General features: G+C 43.3%; 1 protein-coding gene across 5 annotated transcripts in view; it reads right to left on the bottom strand.

Moving 5' to 3' along the window:
- The window catches only part of ralgapa2 (Ral GTPase activating protein catalytic subunit alpha 2), an 85420-nt gene that overhangs the window by 4352 nt on the left and 54975 nt on the right, over positions 1–26093 (bottom strand). For 2 of the 5 annotated variants that reach the window (XM_046413864.1, XM_046413861.1), the window contains 3 exons: positions 24264–24422; positions 22200–22327; positions 3637–3758 (listed from right to left, as the gene is read on the bottom strand). In XM_046413864.1, the coding sequence (XP_046269820.1) occupies positions 3637–3758; positions 22200–22327; positions 24264–24422 (409 nt within the window). The other 3 variants (XM_046413863.1, XM_046413862.1, XM_046413860.1) reach the window with 3 other exon arrangements.

Here is a 26093-nt window from a genome sequence, read left to right as displayed (position 1 = left end):
CTTTAGATGACAAAGACGTCTTCCAGTGCGGCAGGTGTTACTCTCAGAGTCTGCCCCAGGCAAACAGGCACACTCCAACAGGAGGAAATGAGGGGGGTGGAGGGATTGGGGAAAAAAGGAAAGCAAGAAAAGAGAAAAGTGTTTGCTGGGGGAAGAGATAAAGGCGCGCCACATGCAGAAGCGAGGGCCAGAAGTGTAGCCATATTGTTCATGCTGCTACTTAGTCAGGTGCTAATTGTGCCCACCGTACATCACTTTCAATTACCAGCCAGGCCTAAACAGTAGGACACCCCCCAAATAAACAGCCTGGTTTCTCTGTCCCCTTCCCTTTGTGAGAGCACTTGGTCAGTAAAGCGTGGTTAGTACCGAATGAAAAAAAGAAGGAGCGAGATTGGAGGGCAGCCAGGATGAGTGTACGAGTGAAGGGTAGGTAGTCCGCTGAACGGAAACAATCTTCCGGTCTGACTCGGGGCTTACCTTGGACCTTTAAGATTTTATTTTTTTTTAATCTAAAAGGGAAAAACAGAGCATCATGTGAGAGAGAAGTGGACACACAGACACACACCATACCACACTGCAGCAGAACACAACACAACGCTGCTGAAAAGTCAGCAATTTGCATGGATATTCAGACAGCTTGTGTGGCGTTGAGGTTAGTTGTCACTGGAGGGTTTCAAAAAGTCAGATGAGGTTAAATGACTTGTGTGAGGAGTTAGGAAACAAGTGCCATTTTTCTGAAGAAACCTCGAGGCCATATTGTCTGATGGTCCCTGATAAATCAGTCCAATTCACAGTTTTCAAATCTTTCAAAAACAATTTTGAAATCCAAAGCATGAATGGTGGGCAGGTTACATGGCAACAGCAGGCTGAGAAACATTTACCAGCAGTGTTACTTTCAGGGGGGGCTTAGGGTGAGAAAAGTAAAAGATGTTGGTGTGCATCAGAGGGCTATGGGAGCTTTTAAGTCATTTTATCCACTTGAGACAAGTACTGCCTTCTAGTTTGCTGTTACTCATTTTGAAAAAAGTTTAGACGATGAACAAAAAGCAAAAGAATAAAAGCTGAGCCAAGCAGCACAGGTGTGACACAGCAAGGGCAGAGCACTGTGAACGGAGTGTGTATTACAGATTGACTAGCTCATGCAGGAAGCCATGACTGGCTGGAGTGAAGTTGCAGGATGAGGGGGAGGTTGCATTCAGGATCATGGAGAACGAGACTGTGGAAAATACTAACAAGTCAACAAGGTTAACAGATGACAGGAGAGGGCCAAGGGTCCGGTGCTTTACAGCAACGCTGGTGAATTAGTGCAGGAGCGCTTCATTTAGCCCTCAGCACGCAGAATCTGTACTAGAATTCGAGACCTGCTTTGCCAGTGCAAAAGGGCTAAATCAAGCACAACCCTCGTGTATTTGATGATGGTGGGCTTCACAGAGACCTAAATGAACGAACGGATGGATGTTGGTGGGCTGGGGAAGGGCGTCATGCCAAATGTGGAGGAAGCAGCCAGAATCTTACAGTCCAGTTTGGCCCAGGGGTACTCCGTGTCCCATACCATCCCCGGCCAACGCCTGCACGCTGTCATGGAGCATGGATGACATGTTAGTGGCAGCAATGGGAGCCAGAGCACGATGGAAAGGACAGACATATGGGAGGACAAACTGACATACAACAACACACATACACACAGGCGCACACACACGTACACCCGAGGCATGGATGGGCAGTAGCACATTTCTGAAGGGTGAGAATGAGGAGCAGTGTCAGCCAGCCATCACTGCTACATTGAAGCTATGTGCTTAACGGGACAGACGATCAGGCATGATAGACCATAACAATAAAGGACACGGAAATGCATTACATATGTGGCCTAAAGCGTTAAATACATCATGACTATGGTTTTGAACAAAGCAAAACTATTCTAGCTACAGAGCAGCTGTCAATTTATAAACACACCTGGTAAGAATAAGTCATTTCTTGAAGGACAAATACCATAACATTCACTATTAAAGGAATTTTATATATAATTTGTAATTATAATTTTTATATCTATACTGTATATATATATATTTCTTAGTGTTCTGTGTAAAATGCATGCCAGATGTTGTCCACAATTTTATGTTTATTTTACTAAAATCCATCAATAAGTTTGGAAACTCAGAGGTGGACGAGTGAGGTGAACAGAGGTTAAAATTCCCTCTTCACCAGCCCTGTTATAATGGTTAATCTACAAGAAAATGTGTGGTGTGAGTGAGTGCTGGACAAAATATGAATGGACACACTCTCTCTCTCTCACACACACACACACACACACAAACAAACACACACACACACACACACACACCCTCTTATTAATCTATTTACGCACATATATTCCAGAGAAATACAAATTGCCGTTCAGAACGAGTTTCTGTAGCAGTGAGGGCGACACAGCAGCCTTACAGACTTCATTATGTTATGGTCTCTCACATTAGCCACAGCATACACTGTGAAACATTATTCTGGCTAACCTTTCTAACCTTTCTCTCTGTCCAGCCACAAAGACTGAAATGCTCAGCAAGTTCAGACAGATTTTCTTTCTCTCTCTTTTTTCTCTCCCTCCTCTAAATTCCACTGTTTCAGTATCCACTTTTTTCCTGTCCTTCCTTTTAAGCTGGTTTGCTGCTGGGGATGAGCGGATGTGAGTACAGGTCAGTCTGGGTAGGTTTTACACCTCTGGAGGAGAGATGCGCAAAGAGTATGGTAATGTGGCTGCCCACATCCTGCCTGCCTTCAACAGCCTGAATATCACACCTTCTGTCTGAGAATCTGAAGTCCTACATGGACACACAGTCTAGAAAATCCAGACATTTAATTCTCACATGCCAACATAGAGGATAAAAACATTACATACACTTTAAGCCAATCCTTAAAACTTATAAGCACTGACAGTTTTGAAAATGACAAGATGGTGTGGTATTGTGGATTGCTTTTCTTGTCAAAACAGAACGTGTGTCGGGATCCAATAGAGTGGAAAAGTGCAATCCCGTATTGATTTCAGTGCTGTTGCAGATCGATCAGAGCTGGTACAAGTAGGAAGAACAAGATAAGACACGTTTTCCATTCTATTCATCATGGTCTGATTAGAGTGCTGTGCTGACATCCGCGAGCTGCTGTTTGTGGCTTGGATTTCTTAAGTGTCGACGAAAGAGCTCATGAAGGCACATGTACGCACACACACAAACTTGTACTCTGCAACTGCCATTTAACAAGGCTGCTTATATTCATAGGAAAGTAATTGCATGGAAGGATGCAGTTTGAAACAAGAACAGATGAACAAAGTAGCGTGAGTGGGGCTTGAGGAAGTGGAGAAAGCAGATTGTTTGAAGTCGGTCGGATGGCGTGAAGAGCCGGGCCAGCCGTTTGATATTCATCAGCGAGCGTAGGCGTGGAAGAAGAGTGGACAGAACGGGGGTGGGGGGTGGAGGAGGCGACTGGGGCAAACAGGTGTGGTGGAGGAGGAGAGACAGACAAAAAAACAGGGGGCAAGAAAAGAGACGATGAAGGAGAGGGAAAGAAAAGAGAGAAAATGCACAAATGCAATGAAGCCACAGTGGGATGGAGAGACAGACAGAAAGTGAAGTGTGGTTTGTTTCTCACCTGTCCCACTCATCGGATAGCCAGGAGAGGGGGAGAAGACCTGCGAGGCAAAGTCCTCGAAGGTCATAACTTCTCTGTGGTTCTGAACAATGGCCTCCAGGTAGAGAGCCCGTTCCTCGTAGCTGTTTAGAACTCATTAAGGAACAAAACATAATGGCAGATTGGACAAGAAAAACAAGGTATGGTTAGCCTTCGAATGTAGCTCAACCTAATACTCACAAAATAATCACATTTCAGAATTAAAACATCCATCTGTACATAGCGCAATTTATCAGTTAGGAAGTCATAGCAACAGTCACAACAAATCACATTTTTTCACTGCCGCACTGCATACATTTACTGTGAGAGTGAGCTAGGAGAGCAAGAGGCAGCTTTACCGGGCAGGGCAGCTCCACCATCAGCAGCCCAGCCAGAAGCAAAGATGGAACAATCAGTCATGCCACACATCCCCAAATGAGAAAGCAGTCTCCAAAATAATCATAAAAAAAGAAAGAATACATCACTACTGGCGTGATGCTCCAAACCTCTCCTCTCCCACCTCTCTTCTCTCTAATAGAACCCCTGCTGCAGGCAGCATGTCTAGGACCACCCTCCCCGATGTGCTGCCTGCCACTTCTCCGTGCCATCAGGGGGAAAATTGGAGCCATTTGAAATTCAGAGTGACAAGCAGTGACTGGAGCCTGGGCAGCCAGCATGCAGGATGGATGGCCGTATTTGAAAAGGGAAAGCTCAGATTAATAAATAAATAAATAAGCCTGCAAAATGGCTGCCGGGTGAGGGAGGAAAACATTCTGATGGCCATTATCATATCATTATCATACATATATCGTGCTATGTCTGTTGTGGAATGGAAGCAAGTGCTGGATAAAATATGGTGTGGGAATCTATTGGAGTAAAAAGGTCTATAAGATGGCATAATGATAGCAAGCACTTTTCAGATTTAACTGTGCATGTATGTTTAACAGCGAGTCTGATTATTCTCACGGCTGCGTGTGGAGGCCATTTTCCTTGACAGACAACACCCAACAAATTACTTGACAAACAAATGCCTTCTCACTCTCACAAACACACAACACTAGTCTCTCGACACAGAGGGCTCCCTCCCCCCCTCATCTCATTACAGCTGCCAGGGTGGAGTGGCACTGGCCTGCTGCTGACGCCAAAGCTGAACCAGGCTAAGCTGAGATAGGCTAGACTGGGCCGAGAGGCTCTGGTCTGGGTTAGATAGATAGGACGAGACAGTGACTGGGCAGGGGGCCTGCTGTGGGCACATGCCGCCACAGCAGGGGCCAAGGCAGCCATGACCAATGGCTTTGAGAGAACCGTGGCAAAGCGGGGGTGACGGGCACCTGAGCCGGGAGGCACCAGAGGGTACCATGGCCAAGCTGCTCACAGGGACAGACAGAGATGGACAGGGGGCAGAATAAGACAAAGGACAGAGGACGACAGAGCTTGTATACATGTGTAGATGTAGTGAATACAGTTAAGCAAATCTAGTATAGTCTAGTTACATGTGTTTTAAACATCAAAAACTTGAATACCATTATTTCACGATGGCAAGTAAAAGTTAGAAAAACTAGAGAGGGCAGGTTAAAATAAATATTTTCCTTAAACAGAAATACTAACAGGAAAGTCTACTCTGCTCAGCCATTCTTTTTGGCATTTTGTTGGAAAATGAGATTCTTGGATGAACACACAAGATCTGGACACTTGTCAGGACAGTACACCCAGAAATCCATTAAAGTAAAAGGTCGCATTTCCTACCACAAATAGGCAAAGAAAAATGGAAAGACCAAATAAATAAATAAATAAAAACAACTAGCATACTGTGTATCTGTTCTCTCCAACGCATACATTTAAGAGAGATGCTAAACAGCATGGCATGAAGGACATAAAAGCACTTCCCTCTTGAGCTCTATATCTGTTCTGTTGTCATAGCCAGACATGCAACGTCACTGTCACTGTCACTTGCTGGAAACAGTATTGGACAAAGAGTGGGCATCCCAATCTCTGCTACCATGGTAACTTGGGTCACAGCTCTGTGTGGTGGGTCATATCCAAGCTTTTATGGAGAATAGAAAGGACGGATGTTTATAAAAGAACAAAATGTGCAGAGAAAGGTAATAAGTGAAAGACAAAATATAGCAGGAGAAAGGACTTGATGAAAAGAAATGAGAGAAGTTAGAAGGAAGCCAACAAGGGAAAGACAAGGAAGGACGAGGAGAGAGAAAGAGTAGCTCGGCACAGCGTGGGTCAACAGAGCCATATGGCTGTCCATTATCAGGGATGCAGATGACTGGAGGCCTGTTATTGAGATTCCTAAAGCAAATATTGACTCCAGCTGGAGCAGACGCTCTCTCGGACTCTGACACACGCCTCTCCTCCACTACTTCCTTCCGTTGCCCTCCATGCAAGTTAGACAAATGGATTATGGTGGGTGAGAAAAAAAAAAACTTCAAAGACTAAAATGAAGGGAGATAGTGCAGAGTTATCAACAGACAAGAGAAAATATATGACAGGCTGCCAGGGAGGAAGACAGGCGTAAGGTAGGGAGGCTAATAAAAGGTATTTTGGAGATGAGTGAAAGCGAGAGCCATAATCAGCTCACTTAAGTAAATGTACGATGCTATCTGTGGGTAAAAAAAAAATTGCTGCACAGAAATCAGACCTGATGCACAGCGAGGGGTAATCTCGCCTTCTCTCTCTCTCGCACTCCCTCATCTTTCTGCTTGTCTCTAATTACTAAGCCATGGGCACAGCTTGTTCCCCTGCATATACACAGATGCTGCTGCCTCCATGTAGTAACTTAATCAAGGGACATGTCCAGAACAGTGACGCAAAGGCTGTGCCCATGTCATGGACACCAAACCTGCTGACACTGACCTACTTTTCAGGTTTTTTTTTTTTTTTAAAAAAAAACAACAACAATGAAAATAGGCCCCATGATGACTGCCCAGCTAAGCTTCATGTTTGTGACAAAAGTTCTCCGGAAAGAAAACAAAAAATGGTATACTTCATGAAAATGGTATGAGTTGTTCAAAGCTCTTCTGATGAACTGTATTACTGTGTTGCTTAATGGTGCACTACATTTATGTCATAAAAAAACTCATAATGTTAGGGATGAAATATAGAAAAAGAAAAATGCAGACAGGTCTACATTTCCACAGATGGACTGCAACTTAAGTCACCCGTGACATAACTGTCATTTACAGCTGAACTGGGCCGACAAGCAATACAAGCCAGTGTATGGGAGGGCAGTGTGTTGCGCCACTTTGGGAATTTCCAAGGAACCCCAACGTTCCAAGTGGCTACATTCCTATTAGGGAGAAGACAGTGAAACCAATGTAATGTCTACGGAGCGTGGCAACCATTGGGATAGTAATGAGAACAAAAAACTAAAAAAAAAACCCCATCCCAGATCTGAGATAACGAAAGACAAGCAGACAGGGGACATATAGAGACATTGAGGTTACAGTTATGGAGGTACAAGGGTGACTGAAGGGCTATTATCTATAAAGATAAAAACACAAATCCATTCTATTAACTTCCACATTACAGTGTTTCAGTGGATAACAGCCCTTCCCCAGCCTGTCCCCTGCTTGCCCTCTCCTTCCTTTGTCACTAAAGTTGATAAAGGTTTTGACTTATGTGTGGCATGTGGTGTCTGAGGGTAGGTGTGTATCCAAAACCCAAGCACTGGTACACAAACAAACAAGCCGATTATGCTCAAACATCATTATGAATGAATAAATAAATAAATAAATCCTGTACGTGACAGAATCCAACAAGGTCAAACCTGTGAAAGCATATGTGCGTGTGTATGAGTCAGCCTACGTGTACATGCATATGTATCTGTGGGTGTGTGCACGTATGCATACATATGCATGCATCCTGTCCAGATGGTAGTGGGGTAGCTCTGGGGGAATGGTGGGGGTCAAGCATCTTTGTGGATCAAAGCCAAGGTCAGGGCAGCTGCAGTGGCCCATGTTCAAGGTGAATGGAGGCCTCAGATGGCTCTTCATTAGCAGGCTGCTCCATCCCTGCTGGACCCCATCGGCCATCGGCCACCAAACCCTCATCATCATCTCCGTCCCTTCTACTCTTCCTGTCCACAGGGACCTGTCCTGAAAATGCCTGTCCACTGGGATCCATTTTGCGCCGTGTGTGTCCCCACCCATAGCATGCAGACACATACACATGCTCACACATAGGCGTTTATGCATAAATAGGCACGACACACACTAACACCCTTCACCCACTCACACACTGTTCTCAAAAGAGCCAATATTGACCTCTGAACTGGTGTCTCTCTGGAGAGCAGAGTCCTCACCATCCAGCCTCTGTCTTTGTGTTCCTCAGCCCACTGCTGACAAAAGGCCTCATGCCACACACTCAACGTCTCTTAAACACACACAGGGTGCAGGGATGTTTACGCATCATGGCTTTAGATCGTACTCCTTTACTTGAAGGTACTCTGAAGGTAAACCTTTCATATTAAGTGTTTGCTTATCATTTCTCACCACCAGCACAGTGTGTGTGTCCTTGAGGCATAACAAACATATGAATGTTTGCTTTAAATTACTTTTAAACCTGGAACATTAAGATCCATGATGACAAGTGCTATAAGTCTTCCTCCCAGCAAAGGAGCTTTGTTAACTCTTCTTAATGTTTGATTGCCACCAGCTATCAATCAATGGAAACACTTTCACCCCCATGCTCATGCATGTGCTTTGAGCTAGTGTTAGCAGGGCATGAGTTACCAAAAACAGAACTGAACAAAACAGAACAAAACTCAATTGATATGGCAATGACACTCTGAAGATACACCTCATTTACGCATGTTTGAAATGAAAATTAGCTACATAGCGATTCCTTTAAACATCACTGGGTTCCAGTTAAAACAATTGGGGGACACCTTTCAATAAAATGTCCCACAGTTCACAGAATGAATACTAAGCCATGAAATTCAGAGACCTTCAGGCAAACTTATGAGAGGGACCTGTGTAAGGACACAGATAGTTCAACATGTTTTGGTCAAAGTGTTTAAAAACTGAAGGCTCTCAAGGGCCATATGCATTCCACAACTATGGTATGCAATATAGTTTCTTTTGTTTATGCGGCTAAACCTAATGACTACTGCTACACGACTACAGGACATTTAAAAAACTAGGCATGAATGCCAGATAAACACAATGCTGTATCTGGTGAAGACAAGATAAAGCTCAACGCCTCAGGATTACCATCCCAACAGCAAACTGTATTGGTTGCAGCATCATATCAGAGGGTTGGCTGTCGGCAGATGGGTGGTCAAGACTAGAGTGGGTTCAGGCCAAGGGACTCAGTGAAGCCCTGCCAAAATCCAAGACTGGAAACTTGTCCTGTTTTGAGGTTTTTGTGGAACACAAAACAAAACAAAACAAAACAAGACACACTGAGCAATGTGTTATTTTTTCATAGTCAAACTCTCCTTTTGTAGAGTAACGTAATTACACAAGGGAACAGAATGAATAAGACAGACATAGACTTGCACACAAAGTTAATCTGCTGATATGGGGGGGGGGGGGGGGTGGTGGTGAAGGTCCAGATCAAGCAAAGGAGCATCATTTGAAGGGGCCTTAAGACCCATACTGACATTTCAGTACTTAAACTCCATTTCTATCAACCTCTATTTTTTTTTTTTTTAATTTTTCATTCCCTGAAAAATAAATAAATAAATAAACAAAAATGTAAGGGAAATCATAAATTTCTTTAGAGTTACTGTTACTTGAAACTAGACAGTGACCAGAACAGATACTAGACTGAGTTTTGAACGTATTTCAACAGGGTATGTTGCTGCAGTGAAATGAGTCAGGACCACAGACTACTTCTCAACAAGTGCAGTTCACGATGACAGACCAGTGTGGGCATTAAGTTGCACTTGAGGAAAAACGATGGAAGAAATGTGGGAGCAACAAGAAATACATGCAGCCAATCCTGAATATTAGACGTTGCTTTAACATGGTAACCTGGATGACAGCAAATGGTTAAGAAGTCCTCTACTGAGAATCATGCCTTATGACTGTTCAAAGCTGTGAAGACTACTAACTTTACAAAGTTTGTCAGTGAACTAAAGTTAGCTGAAGTTAACACAGACTTTCATTAAACTAAAATAATTTAAGACACAATCAGGACACACTGTAGGTACATCCTCAGAGAGGACACATGGTTGACCTTATGACTCTGGAAGTTTGACCTGAAGAATACCAAAATAAACTGAATGGCTGTGTTTTTTTTTTTGTTAAAGAGAAGTAGAGGGACCACTCCTGTGCTCCTCGGGCCTCCACAGCTGCAGCCAAGGTTAATCCTGTTTGGAGAAGTGCTAGTGGTAAAAGGGGCTCTTGTAGTGAAGAGGGACAGTTTAGAGATGAGGTGGAGGCTGCCTCTAGGTGCTTGACCCGCTCCTCTCTTAGCCCCACATCTGCCCATTAACCTGGGCCAATCAGCTTGACCTTGGCAAGGAGAGGAGCTCAGGAGTAGCTCACAGCGCCATTGACTCCCAGCAGTCACATAATTGGACTGTTAAGAGGAAGGGGTGGGGTATGTGTGTGTAGGGGGTACTTGGTTGGGCCGGAGTGCCAGTGTTAGCAGGTTTGCGGGGGAAGAAAAAAAAAAAAAAAGCAGATGTGGTCATTATGTTTTTTGGAAAGACATAATGTCTCACCTCCTCATATCACATGCACACTATCACAGAAATACTGTCCATCCATGCCAGTTTTGTGTATTGCTTAAGTAGTAAATTACAAAGTAAAATATGACAAATGACTGGTGGCAAATATCGGTAGGAAAACATCTTTAGACAACTTATATACATGCTCTTCTTACCAGTCACTGCACTGGGTATCACAGGAGGAAAAGAATCTACACTGGTGTAACATGAACATGTTTAAATCAAGAAGTGATCACAGTACCATCTCCATGAGGAACTGGTATGGAGAAATTGATTGGACTACATATGGATGAACTGTTACTCATTATGGAAAAAGAGATAAGAGGCAGAAAAATGGCAGTGAGTCTGGGAAGTGTACAAAGGGGACAGACGGGGAAGGATTGGTGGAGACACAAAAGCAACAGATAGGACTAAGGAGAAAGAAGGAGGAGATGGAAAGATGGGAGGAGAAAAGATGGGAAAGCAGAGGAGAAGAAAGAGGAATAAATCTGAGCAGGTGTTGATTGGAGAGAGGCCAGGCAGTGAGTGCCAGCGGTACCTGTTGTCACAGCGAGGCCTGAGGTGTGAAGCTTGTCTCAGCAGAGGCCCTTAGAGGTGTGAGGTGATTATGGGAAAATGGGGAGAAAGACAGAGACATTTAGACAGAGAGACACTGAGACAAAAAAAGATAAGGACAGAGAGAGTGAATGTGGCAATAAAGCTGGCTGCTGGAATAATGGCAGAGTGGGAAGGAACAACAGATTGAGATGGATAAAGTGAGAGTGTGTATGACAGAAACTAGCCAGTAGGGTGATTGTAGTGTGTGTGTGTGTGTGTGTGTGCTCCACTCCGATTTTATATGGCAGGTACTCAAACCTTGGTGTCTCATTAAACAGCTTTTTGCTGTAGACATAGCAGCAGGAGAGAAAACGTCTGAATGTGTCACAGATGCATTATGATGAGTGGAGGTGTTTGTGTGTCCATTTTCTGGGTGTGCATACACATGCACAACATCATATGCTCCAGAGGAATAGCTGGTTTCAGAGAGTTTTAACAAGTAGCCTAATTAGGAGCAGGTCCAGGAAACGGGAGCTCAGGAGCCCCAAAGGAGTCGGGTCAAACAGTAAGCCCAGGTTAATGACACCTCCAGAGGGGTGAGTTTCCCACAGCAAGAGCTTTCTAAGCTCCAACCTCCACACCTTTCCACCGTCCATCTGGCATTCAGACAGCAGGATGGGAAGTTATGGCTGTGACATCACTGCTAACCTGTGACATCATCACTGCCCATCAGTGATTTCACACAGGTTTGCCACAGCTGCAGACAAAATCTGATGTCTGCTAGCTGGCATGACCAACTTATTTATGAGCTGACTGGAGGAAGTAGTCACCCATTTTCTCTAGTTTCTGGCAGTCCACCATTCCTCTGGGGGACACTAAAAATCGATTTCTGCTCCACAACAAATCATAAGACCAGCACCTACACCAAAGTCAATGTTGACCTCAAGGACCGACTGATTGCAGGCAGTTCACAGAATATAAATGAGCAACAAGTCATACTCACAACACAGAGAAACAGAATAACCACAAGACACCCGGTGACATCATAATTTGTTGTAGCATGGTATGTTCAACACAACATGACAGCCATCAAAGCCTACTGGGCTTGTGTATTCAGATGAGCTGAGTCTGTAACCCATCTCTTTTTCAAAGGACTCTGGTCCATTGATGAGTCCTAACGCAGCAGCCTTAGATGTGAAACACAATGGATCGACATGATTAATCAAACACAGGCCCATTATAGCCAGACAGTCACACAGGCCTCCACTGTGCATTAACAGAAAGTCATAATAAGATGAGCAAAAAGGCTCATAGGGATGAAGATTAACAGATACAGTTCTGTGACTGGCTGGGTGAGAGTTCTCTCTGAAGGTCCCCTTTGTCGGTGATGATGGCCAGAGTGACATGAATGCCTCAGCCTTCTGGAAACATTATTAGGTCAGGACAAAGGTGTGCATCTTATGAGTTATCTGAGGTGTGTATGCATCATGGTTTTCCTTCACTTCCTGATATTTGAATTGTTGAGAATCGAGACAGGGAACAACGGCATCTATCTGATCTCAATTTGAACTTTTAATAAAAAGTCAAAAATGAAACCGAGAAGGGCACCACAGACACAGACTTTGATTGAAATCCACCCGATTACATATGACGCATTTCATCTCTTCTTTCTTCTAGCTTTCATGATGAAATTTATAGTGTGATAATTAATATCAGGCTACAGACTCAAACTCAGTTTCTGGCCAACTGTACTCACCTTAAAACATCACAGCATCAGAGGACCCTGGCATTCTGTAATCTACTTGACACTAGAAATCACGATTGACACTTAAATTGCAGAAGGAGTGTGCAAACTCTGGGTCATGCCAAATGGCTCTGGTTTTAACCCTAAGATAACAGTGTTCAGACAAGTGCTGATGAAATATTAAAGCAAAATGAACATGGGCTTCTGCAATTTTAATGATGGCTTGTGGCATGTGCTAGAGAATAAGTGTGATGCCTTAATGCCAAGCATCTCTGTCTGCATCCCCACTAAAACTCGCTGAAATCTCTTGTTCTTCCATCATAGAGGGGGCAACCCTCTATGATAGGTTCATCGGGCCAATTAAGCTGCCTGGCCTTAAGCAAAATGCCAGGCATTTAGGGGGAATGATAATGATTAGTGCTAGGTTACATATGATTAAAGCTGTGGTGAATGCAGAAAACAGAAATTGTTAGTTACTAAGGGCAAGAGTGATTTTATTTGCCCTCATACTTTCATTTTGGACACATTTCAATCAATGCCATTGTGACTGCGATGGGATATGAAAAATTACACATGCAGACACTGGACCGTCGGGCCAATTTGTTCACATCATTTTGTCAAAATGATGATGATGGATGAATATATTGTTGTTGAAGAGCCAAGGATATGATGCAAAGGTAGGCAATGAAGGCAATCTCTACAGCGAGCCCTCAGATTGAAAAAAAGAGTGCAAGTGCCTTTCACATGAACATCCTTACTCCATTCAACTTTTAGACTTGTCAATCAAAAAGCAAATATATAGTGGTGTCTGTCTGAAAATAAGGTGCTGGATGGATAAGAGGGTGGGAGCCAGACAGGAAAAGGGGACAAGTCTTCTACCTGGTGTAAGTGTAATGGATGAGGAGGATTGCAAAGGTGTGTATATGTATATACACTTAAGGACGCATACAGAAAGAAACCCACAAACAAAAACCTTGGCAAAAAAGAAAATGGACTTCTGTGTTGGCAACAGCTTTTTCCTAATCCTCGCCCCTGGGCTATATTGTGCAGTCAAGCAGGCTATTACATGGCAACAATTAGGGGGGTTGGAGCCCAACACCTGGTCGTCTCCTATTCTGGCCCTTCAGTGGCAGCTGACTGTACAGTCTCATAGCCAGGTGGCCCTCCTTCAATGACATTAGCTAGTCACTCCAGGGTTAATCAGGAGCTTGCCATCATCCAGCAGGCATGCACAGAGGTCCATTCAGACTAGAAGCTTTTATAGGAGGAAAGGGATGATGGAGACAATGTTGTTATAAAAACTTGTTCAACTGAAGATCTCAGACAGAGCACCTAGATAATAAAAATGAACTTGGGGGAGGGTTTAGGGCATCGTGGATTCGTGGTCTAAGTTCAGTGTGATGCTTTGATTGGCTCAAGCCGAGCTAGCGGCACATCAACAGTGCATCCTGCAGATTATAATGGGCCTTTTCATGGGTGGACAAAAACAGATGGAGGAGCGGGAAGTGCTATACATCCACGCAGACGGGTGATGATGTGGGGGGAGGCAAACTGGATTTTGTCAAAGTCTGCAGATACAAAAACAAGTGGGTGTAGCTAAAGCAGCACAGCTATATCTGCCTGCACAAAGCCCCATTCCAAAGCCCCCTGGCTTGGAGATCTGAGGGTAAATAACACTCATTAGAATAACAAAAGCTATAGATTTGTCCCCAAATCAGCTACAGTCTCATCAATAGTAATTAGAGGCTATACATAACTAATGAAGATGTGTACACTACATTAAACAAAGGTACTGAGAGCTGTTGTGTATTTAAACATAGAATGTTGGATAAATGGATGTCTGCAGAACAAAGCAGTTCTTAAATTTCAACCACAACAAAAACAAAAAGTAGGATAAATGAAGAAAACAGGTGTTACCAATCCTAATATTAATGGAATACTGAATGACAAGAATGCATTTAGTTTTTTCTTAAAACTCCCACTACTAGAATATGTTCTGACTGCGTCTGTAACCAACGATACTTTCTCTTTGTTTGACATCAAACTCAATATTGTTAAAGCCTGTTGCAGTGGAGAGACACAGGAAGATTTGGCCGATATTTCTCAGCGCTTCGCTTTCAGCCACAACCGCCACTTGACAATGAAACACGGACTATTAGTATTAACACATCAAAGGCTGCTTTCTGTAAGAAGAGGCAGACAATGCACAGCGACGCATACTTAAATGTTTTGTTTTTTGTTATTGCTTTGTTTGCCTTGCCTTGTCTGTCAATGCAGAAAATTCCTTTTAGTGCAAAAATGCAAATGCTGTGAGGCACAAGGACATCCTCCAAAAGAGAACAATGGCCACAGGCCAGCAGAGGAGTAGACACTGCCTTTGAACCATTTAAAGAGGCATTAATGTGCAACTTATAAATAATCAACTAATTCCTTCTTAAAACAGCCAATTAAGTCTGTGACATTAAAAGCAAAGCAGCCTTATGTAAAAAAGGAAAAGAGCAATCCCAGTCTCCGAACAAAAAAAGAGAATTGAAAATTCAATAGCCATTTAGGGACAAAGAAACCCAATAATGTCACAAGGTGTCTTCACAAGAGTCCCAAAAAACCCAGGGCCACATCAGAGACTGAGAGATTCCAGCGGAGAACGATGAGTGACATTTCCCTGACATTTCCCAGCAGCATTCAATGCGGGGCTGTCTTGAGACGGCATCAGAAATATCTATGGATATGCTTGCATGTGACACAGGCGTTAAGGGATGCGGGCTCTTTCAGGGGACGGCCTCAGCTCTGGGGCCGGTGATGAGGAGCATGGACCCTGGGAGATTGAATGGTAATCACTGGAGCACAGATAATGGATGATTGAAGGCTCTTTCTACACCGCTGTTGGATTTCAATATCAGAGAGGCCCTAGAATTGGGATTCTTATCAGGGGCGGTGTGTCAAACAAAGGAAAGCCGAGCGTGAAATATGGGGTCCAACTCAGGCACACGACCATGGCGATTAGCACAAGGATAAAAAAGGCCGCACAAACAAAAGAGGGCAGCTTTGGCTGGACAAAGGGCTGTCCACTGCCTTGTAACAAGAGACATGGGAGGAAGAGGAGACATAAAAGAAGGGAGAGAGTACTTGGTGGCAAAAAAAGGAGGGCAGCACAAGAGTTTTGCTGAGATGGCTAGAAGAGGAATAGTGATAGAGCCAACTCTTAAAGAGAGTTCCAGATTCCCTGCTTCTGAAGAGGAATAATGGACCAGCAGGGATGAAATGCAATATACCCCAGCTCACAGCCATCCAAACAAATCCAAACAAACACACATTACCATTTACGTACACACTCACACACACAAACACACATGGTGGCACGAGGCTTCACATCTCTGCCAAGTCCATCACAAAAACAAAACAAAAAAAACAACAAAATTATTCCCATTTATCCCCGGATTCCAAGCGTTACAGCTTGCCAGGAAAGCTCATTAACCCTCCCTTCAAGAACCTGGAGACAAAAGAGGGAAAAACAAAACATAACTAATCAATGAGAACGCACCCATTGAGGAGGGGGGTGGGGGACAAGAACATGCATCCATTTGGATAACCTGAGAGGGCTAACAGCTTTTGCTTTAGTGTTGCACTGGCTGGCTACAGGGCGGAGAAAGAAAGTTCATTAATTAAACAGGGCTAGGGGGAACAGATGGAATGGCTAGCTGGATGCTTATCACTTAAAGCAGACAGACAGGGTTTTACTCCCGTGCTAGAAGCAGCACCACCTCTCATCAATCACAATGAGCATGTCTTCTTAACGGCAATGTAGTCGGTACTAGCCTAGTGGTAACACTGGGGTCAGGGTATTCTGGCTGATAACCTATTAGCAAGAAAGCTATTACAGCGATTTCATTTGTTGCTGATATTTAGAGAGGACATTTGCTGTGTTTTTTGACAGTCCTTCCATGGGTATGGTCTTGATGAGTGTTCACACGCAAACCAACACTGTCAGTGATTCCTTTACAGTATAGTATCCAATGTGGGGTGATTGCACTGTTAGGCCTACATGTTAAAGTGTATGCAAAATGTAATTAATACATTAAAGTCATGTTAACCTAAGACTTCTAAGACTTTTTCAACATGATACCATGACATGCTTTCTGTAAATTACACTGTAATATGTAATTGTGTCCTTAGAAATAGTCAAGAAATTGTCATTTCTATAACTGATAACTTGTTCTTTATATAATGCATGACCTTTAGAAATGAGCACAGAAAACACCTAAACCTGGACTGTCTATGTACTTTGAGGATATATATTTTTGTTTAAATATTGATTATAGTGAAAATTCTAGAAAAATTCAGCATTGCAGTTTTGAAGTTTAAGAGTATCAGAATAAACTGATAAGCCATAAAACTGATATGATATGAAAGTGATATTTTGTCCCGTCCCCAACTAATAGAAGGCGACTCCAGTCATGCTGGCTTTCACTTTGCCGCTCACAAACACACAGATGTCAGACATGAATGCATAACAGACGGAGGGAGAAGGGGAGGGGCGTGAGGGTGGGGGTTCAAGTTTAAAAATACACGGAGCGTGACATTCTTTCGGTTACACTAGGCTATTCGGGTTCTACATGGTCTCTTAATATGTTATGCAATGCATAAAAATGTGGTTTATTGTAAAATAAATCAAAATGTGAAATAAACTGAATTAATACAGCTGTAAATTATGATTTAAGGAGCCCTTCTATCCCTTTGCCAAATAAAGATTATCCTAATTTGTCAGAAAGGTTAATTGGGACACACAAAGAATGACGATTTTGTAGTACTAGATTAGCTACAAAATAACAGCGGCTTCTGTATGCATACAAACAGAAACACATGCACAAACAGGCACAACAGTTTGACACCAGCAGTGTGTGTACGCTACCCCAGGCAGGGCTGTGGGTCCCTGCTGTTGGCCGTCTGGTTCCACGCCTGCTGTACCTGTGTTTAAAAGGGGCGGCCCCCATGAAGCTCAGACCTCAGAGTGCAGCCTGGGCTGGGCTGCACTGGGCCCCCAGGGCTTTCTGGGTGTGGGTGCCATGCAGCGGACGCCTTTTGTTACAGGCTGGGTGGCAAGAGGAGGAGGAACTGATGTGGGGAGTGGTGGGGGGCAGAGGGAGAAAAAAAATGAGTAATGCTATGAGTCATTCTGCATTAGCAGCAGGGGAGGGAGACGGGGAGAGGGGAGTGTGGATGAGGGGATGGGGGTTGAAGGGAGAGAATACTTTTGCATGTTGTATGAAGCTAGACGCCATATGCCATCCGAGCTGGGCTGCCTCCTGAGTCAGGGCTCTTGGTTTGACAGGCCTGTGCTTGCCCCCCTCCTCACCCACAAAGCTAACCCCTTTCCCCCTAACTAACACTCCAGCAATGGACAAGGCAATTGCTTTGGTTGTGCATGTGCTCTGTGTATTTGTGTGTGTGTTGGAGATTGGAGGGGTACTCAGTGATCTGAACACATCGGACATTGTCGTGGGTCCCGGCAGGAACAGCTGGTCAGCTGGAGAGTAGGGCTGGAGGGGTGGGGATAAGGAGGGGGAAAGAGATGGGAGGCAGTGCGCTACACTGATAATGGGATTAGGTTAAAACATTCAGTGGGGGAGAGACCCCTCCTCTCTGTGTAGCCCCGCAAATACTGTGTAAACTCTCAACCGCTCTGTCAAAGCCAGCTTTGACAGAGCTTGGAGAGCAGCTTTCTCCAAGCAGGGACATTTACACTCAGAAATGGACCCTAACTGAACCCCCAACTCCCTACTCAAGAATTTTACTGTATATTACAAATTACTTGGGGGCACACTCACAGGACAGTTTCAGCCCTGTTTTACATAAACAGGAAGCTGGCTAGTTACATTCACATCGGCTCAGACTGCTACACAAATCCAGTAAATAATGACTAGCTGGCGTCTCACTGTGCCCAGTCAAGCACTGTGTTCCACAGTGATATAGACTGCTGAGTATTATCTATGAGACTGCCGACAGTTATGGCACAACAGCTGGCAAATTAGACCTATCAGCGATGCTTAATAATTCATGTGAGACAACACTAACATGGCAGATCCTATTCATGACATCCTATCATGCATATAGACACACTTTCATCTCCGCTAGGTGAGGAATCTTACAGTATACAAAGGAGAGCACTGCCATCAGACAAAGACACAGTGAGAGTGGGACAATAACTTGCTCAGAAGGGGTGTGAGAATATGTCAGTGTCAATGCAGTGACTGTAATAATTATGATGCCGTCTGGGGGGGGGCAGCAACAGCATACAAAAGCCTACATACAGGATATCATATCCATCATGTTTTCAGAACACAGCCATTGTAATTATGTACATCTCGTTTTGGCCTTCAGTGGTGCTGGGGGACTGTAGATCTCATATGAGCCTGTGAGGGAACATGACAGACTTTAGCAGCTTTCTGGGTTCCACTGAAAGGATCAAGCACCCTCCTCTTCTTTCTGCTACTGCGCGCACACACACACACACACACACACACACACACACACACACACAGTATCTAAAAGCCTGGCTCGCATGACTGGCGATGGGCAGAAACAGATTATGGTTATTGATCGCTGCCTGGAGATGGATCTGCGTGTGTGCGTGTGTTTATGTGTGTGTCAGAACAGAGGATGGGGACTAAGGGCAGTGTGCAAAAACTATTGATTCTGTCCAGTAGGAAGGCTATGTCTCTGAATCAAGGTCAGTTCCACACTGTCTCACCTATTAGAAACTTGCCATCTCCCCAACACACACACACAAATGCAGACAGTTTTTACACTTAACAATAATCCCTTCACGAAGAGTGATGGACGGCACATCAAAGTCGAGTGCTTGCAGAAGAGAGAAATGAATCCCAGCTGCTGGATGAAGACATCATTCTACAGTGACAGTATGAAGGATCTTCATCATACAGTAAATGGCAGCAGACAGCAAAGCCATCCGGTGAAAGGCTGGATTCAGGTGACACAAACTCATTGTCTCCTTCTAGCCAATATACCATACACTGTGCGCATGCAGTAACAAGTGCCATTAATAGAGGAACAAAATGACATTCACTTATTCTACTGTATGGCTGACAAATCGATGAAAAGAATGGTGCTTTAATAAAAACTTAAGCTGTTTTCGATTGAACATTTTGTGGTCACTGGTGTGTGGTTATTCCAAATGCAGCTGTGAAGCGTGGACTAGTTGCAGACAATACACTCAGAACACACAAAGCCAGACCAGCTGCATTTTCCATCAGGCATATAAATAATAGATGATACATTATGAGTTGTCTGTGAGAGGCTTGTGATATGTAGTCTATGAGGGCATGGTCAGGTCTTGACAGAAGAAATTGAGAGAAATTCTAAGTGACAATGAGAGCTGGGCACTATACAATATTTCGCAAACCAGAGATGGAGGAAAAGGAGTAGAGGGAGAGACAGAGGAAACAATTAGAAAAAAAAACAGCAAAGAGGGAGTATCTATCTGAAAAACACTCTTGTAGCCCGTGTGTGTCTATTTTCCGAAAAATGCTGGTGGTGGTCATTTTTAATATCAAATCCTATTAGCCTGAGAGATTCTGTGAACATTGCAGCAGGCTGCTGGAGTCCTCTCGAGCCTTGCAACAGAGCGAGAGAGGGAGCCGCAGCACCATACTGGCCTTTTATCTGGACACACGGGGGTCATATAGCTTCTCTTTGAAGAAATATTCAACTAATTACCTTGGAGAGTGGCCTCACAGGCAGGCAGCAGACTGTGGATTGTTAAGGCATTGTGAAGGGGTAAACTAAGGATGAGGATTTTCATCCTGCACAAAAAAACACACATACCAGAAAAAAAAAAAAAAGATTGGGTCATTGTTCCAACCTGTGAAAGATAAAGAGCCACATAACCTGAGAAGATGGAAGAATGGCAACTGGAGAGGCAAAAGTGCAAAAGGCTTGTACAATACAACAGCAAATCCAATGATGAAAGCATATAAAGAAGTAACTCCACCCGCTGATTCATTTATGGTTTGTGACATTTGTCAGTCAGGACATCCTGTGACCCCAATTCCCTGAAAACCTAAATACTTGGTTATCACTTTTCACATGGTTTAGAACAAACATTTTTGTTCTGTCCTCACAAACCCTTTAGCTAGGCAGACAAAAAGCCGAAAAAAAGACACAGAGATACTCATGCTGGCAGTGTGCTTCGCCTGGCACATTCATTCATCTCCTGTTTTGGAGTGTGTGAGGCCTGGCAGCCTATCAGTGCCAGAACTCCAGAGGCAGCGCTTATCTCCTCTCATAGATCATGCCTTTGTGCTGTCTGCTCTTCTGCTAAGGAATGCCAGGTAAGGCTTTGGTGGCTCAGCATAGGCCCGGTACTGTCCCCTCCTTCCCTCCGACCCTCTGAGTCTCACAGAGGCATTCAGGCCTGTGGCTGCCCCCCCCCCACCAAAGCACTGAGAGTCAGTGCTGGGCTAATTCACTTGGCGTCGGGTAACAGACATCTGTCACTCAGGGTGCCCCCAGGGACACACAGACAAGGCCTGATAAAGGGGTGGTGGGGCCAGGGGATGTGATGCACTGTGAAATGCATACACACATACACATACTTACACACACCTAACTATAAACACACGCAGACTGTGTTGCGGTTTAATTTAAGATCATTTAAGGCCTTTGTTGCAAAAGACCACAAAACAAGGACTTGACAATAAAAACAACAACTTTTTAAAATATGCCAGTGTCTTAAAAACAATAGATCCTCATCTTCCACCAAAATGAAACCTCCTTGGGGGAGGTTTCTATAGCAACAGCCAGAGGGGTAGCGTGGTTCTGGTGAGGCGGTGCCGTGCATGCTGTCCGAGAACGAGCAGGGCGTTAAGGGAGATCAGGTTTCCCCCTCCAGGGGCCATCCCGACCCGAGTTCCCCCCCCCACAACTCTGCTGCTGGCATTCACATGCTAATTCATCTCCATTGGTGATTACACTCCCTTTAAACCAACTGACAACTACAGCTGGAGTCAGGCTCTTAACAGCACACTGTTGGATGGATGGATGGATGCGTGCGTGTGCACACACTTGTGTGTGTGTATGCACTTGTATGCATTTGCAGAGGGTGTTCTTATTTCAGCTCTCCTTGGGCTCCATAAACTGGTAGTGATAGATGATGACATATATCTGTGTTCCTGCCTAAAACAGCCCCTTGCAACCTCCCATGTTGCTCCAGGCAGTGGAACAGCCCTGGCCTAATAGCCGTATGTAAATCAGCCAGCCCATAAAGATCAGTGTCAGCACTCAGCTGTGTGCGTTGGCTGATGTGACAAGCACGCCACATGTCTCAACGAATTTTCCCAAATGGGCCTCTGTTCTGAAAGTTTAAGCTCAGTGGTGTTATACATCCAATGAAATCACTCTAAAAATATCACAATATGTATGCTCATAACCGTAACGGTCTCAGCTGTGTGGGTAATCAATGGTTTATTTTTTTTAAATTGTTCAATTCCTCTGATGAGCTATTCCCATCTGGGATAGTGAAGAGTAAATGAAGCAGAAGGCATGAGGAGTAAAGGATACAAGCTCTGGTACAGAGTCAGCCGAGACTTGACAGCTCTGCTGGCATTGATACAGGTGGCCCGCACCAAGCTTGGCAGCAGCGTCCCAGTGATAATGGCGCCATTAAACAGGGGACCAAAGAAAGGAACCTGGGGATGTTGAGAGGGAGAGAGAAAAAAAACCGTGAGACACCAAAACTTCGACACTGATTCAAAGTCAATTTGATCATTGTCCTGTCATTGCACATTTAGGTGCCCAGAAATTATAAAGGTTCTTTTTTTAACCGTTTTTCCATCTGCTTAGGGCAAGGGTTCAAGTTGAAATTAGATTTTTTTTTTTTACCTAATTTTGCATGACAGTCACACATATCTAATGCGAATCAATGTTAGGTAAATGAAATTAAAATGACAATCAGTACTAAACAATGTCCTCATATTGACCTACTGAACAAATACAAAGGAGCAATATGCATTTTAGTTGCAGTGTGTGAACGTCTGTGGGTCCACGCGTCTGTTCATGCATATTAGAAGGGGCCCTTAATCACAGAAGCTCAATGGTCGTTGACCTGGAAGTTGACGTGAATGTCAAAGTCTCTCCAAAAAGTCCTGCTGTCTTCTACTTGGTAGTTCAGCAAGTATAACAACCAATCAAAATCTACTATAAATGGATTTTAATCAGAGATGATACAGATGTATCAACTTAATCACATACCAGATAAATGGGGTAACAGTGTGTATACCAACACATGAGAAGATATAATTTTTCCATGATTTTGGAGGTGGAAAATTTAAAGCTCTCGCTTGCTTGGTGGGATTGGGAGGCAGAACAGTGGCTGTGCTTTGGCTGCAGAAACCCTCCACTGGAGTGAGGCTAAAATATATATTGGCGATATCATCTGAGAACCACCTGCAACTGTTAAGGTATTAAAACTTAATGTATGCTTGACTTTGTGCATAATTGAGTATTAAATGTCACGCTTCTGTACAACATACATGCTTAACTGTACAACAAAAATAATCCAAACAGTCTCTCATAGGGTCTTAATGAATGCAGTTACCTGTAGGGTAAGTATAGCAATGAGTGGTAACATTCCAATCCCCACAGAGATGGAAATAATTTGTTATCATAATAATTTAGAGTGGTGATGAAAATTCTACAAAAGAGTAAATCACTGATGAATATTTGTGAAGGAAATACTGTAATATAATTAACACCATATGAAACAAATACAGCCCACCAACCTGCAGAAATACCTGACAGTAACTTCTCCATTGGGCTGGTCTATGACCATCATACACAGCTGAGGATTAAACACTGTATAAATATTTACCGTTTTTCTACAGCAATAAAACAGGTGGGCAAACAAATGCTTGACTATAGGACATGGGAAGCACCACAGGGGCACAACAGTCATTTCTCCACAGGGATGGTAGATGCTCTGGGGCTAAGATCGTTTCAGTAAAGCCAAGCTGAGACTCTATTGTTTCTTGCACTATGTTATGCATTTCTCTCAATAATTACTTGAAAGACAAAAGTGAGAAATACATAAGAGACTATATGATGGAAACATTTTTTCATCAGAATATTGTTCATATGGAAAATATTGTGGTTCTGTCTGAACATTTGAAGTCAGCCATTGTCCAACAAAGAAAATTCACTGTCCTCTGAAAGGCCACACATCGAGTGCTGAGTAACCAAGATGAAAGCAAGCCAAGAAAGGGTAGTAACCATCTCTGAGAGAACATACCCACAGTGTGGGTAATAATGCACTGCTGGAGAAAGGGGAACTCAGAGCCTTTAGACAGAAACCACAACAGGAAAAAGAATCCATAAAACTCAAAGGAAGAGAGAAGAAAGGCTTTAACTCATGAACAGAAACTGGAAATTAATGCTGAAAATAACCTGATAGTTTTTTTGCTTACTGTGGCTGGCAAATGCTACACTTTGGCATCTTAGTACAAATGCAGCTGGATCAAAAAATGTTCACAAACATGCAATAAATGTAATGTTTCATTTCCAATGAGTCGTAGGCATATAGTGGACAATAATCTTTACAAAATCCACTCACTGACTGCAGTGGTTTACCTGTGGCTTTTTCATGATCTGGATGAAATACATGTGGTTCTTCATCGGGTAGATGATAATCAGCACGTCTCCAAAGTCAGTTGGGATGATGCCACGTCGGTAGTCCCTGGTGTGCTCTGACCACACTATGTGCACCTCATCATTTCCCAGGTGACGCAGCTGCCAAACAAACAAAATCAGTCTAATCAAGTGCCTGGCGAGTGCAAGCTATTATTCTTTTAGGTTTTTCTTACACACATAAAGTGATACATATGTGCCGACACACACTTAGTCTTGTGTTTGTATGTCTTTGTCAAACAGTTAAGATTTCTGTATGTAGTGAAGGCTTTGAAGATATGTAATAAAAAAGGAGTAAGTGAAGTTTTGGGGGGATGGAAGTTATGGAAGTCACGGCTGCACTAACGTGAGTGAATCCGGTGAATAACTTCCAGTGAAACATGCTGTCTTCACTTAGAGACTATTTTTTACAAATGACTGATAGAGAGTTTTGTCACCTGGTGCAACAACAATGACCTGATGTTGTTGCAGGACATTCAAGATTCCACAGTGATTTTGACCTTTGACCTTTTGGATACAAAATATCACCAGTTCATCATCAAGTGAATGTTTATGCAAAGTATGTAATTTCTGCTGTTAGTGGCCTCTCAGTCAAAACAAAACAAAAGATATAAGTATCGAGGGATCATGGGAGTTGCAATCTTCATAATTAAACAAACAATATTACGAAGATCTATCTATGTAATGTTGGCAGACGAGGTAATGTTTATTCATGCTCACCAACTTCCTTTGTCACTTGTTGCGACAGATGACCAAATGAAATGCACCGCTACCTTAATTAAAACTGCTGATTTCTCTGAGTTGACTGATTAAAGAAGATTTGCTGCTGACAGATCAGTCAAATTTCTGTAAATAAAGTAGCATAAACTGGCTTTTATCATTGCATACAGCATCATTTTATTTAATGTTTATTCCAGTATAAGCACTGTTGGAGTATCTGAAAGATGACACATAAATACAGCAGGTGCAAAACCAAGATAAGTGCTTACAGCTCAATCACAAACTTTGTTTGAAAACAATGGTTTAAATAGAGGTCTGGGCTCTGGTTTGACTCTTTTTATAGCTTTTTCATTACAAATTCAAATTGCAAACACAAAATGCACAAAATTGAGCATTTCAAAACCAAATAATTCAAATCCAATTAACTTTCTCCATCAGAGATTAAATTGCTTCCCATTTCCACTCTATTCACAAACACAAATGAAACTGGGCAGGGCAAGAAGATACACTTAAATGACAGGAAATTGACTGAGACCAGTTTAAAACAGGTAAACAGCTTTCCTCTTTCCAAAGTAAAACTGGCAGACTTTGCTACATTATATACCCTGACAAGTGCAGATCATTTATTATCTGGTAGTCCACTGATGTTTTCTGGGGTATCATGGACACTGAAAAGTGAGTATCTACTCAGAGGACAACATCTGCCAATGTACTGTGGCTCTAATGAGCCATTAAGAAACATGCCCTCGCCACCAAAAATGCAATTAGCACATTCTATTATAAGCCTTTAATTATGGTAATGCGGTAATCTTAAACAAATCCACGGCATGCTGATTACTGGAGCTTGCCAGTTCAGTCTGTCTGTCCAAGGATCAGCAGGTACCAACCAGGTCAGTCACTGGGACAATTTCAGAGAAAATGTTGAATATGCATTTGCAGTAGACAATCAACACTGGGATGTTAATTTGGGTTAAGATATTAGCATTTGGATGAGCTTAATCACAAGTTTAATGAGGATGCTTATGCTCCAGTCAATCATCTTCTACACCAGTC

Source organism: Scatophagus argus, chromosome 15 (assembly GCF_020382885.2).
Source record: "Scatophagus argus isolate fScaArg1 chromosome 15, fScaArg1.pri, whole genome shotgun sequence".
NCBI classification, from domain to species: domain Eukaryota; kingdom Metazoa; phylum Chordata; class Actinopteri; family Scatophagidae; genus Scatophagus; species Scatophagus argus.
This window is presented reverse-complemented; position numbering and strand designations above follow the sequence as displayed.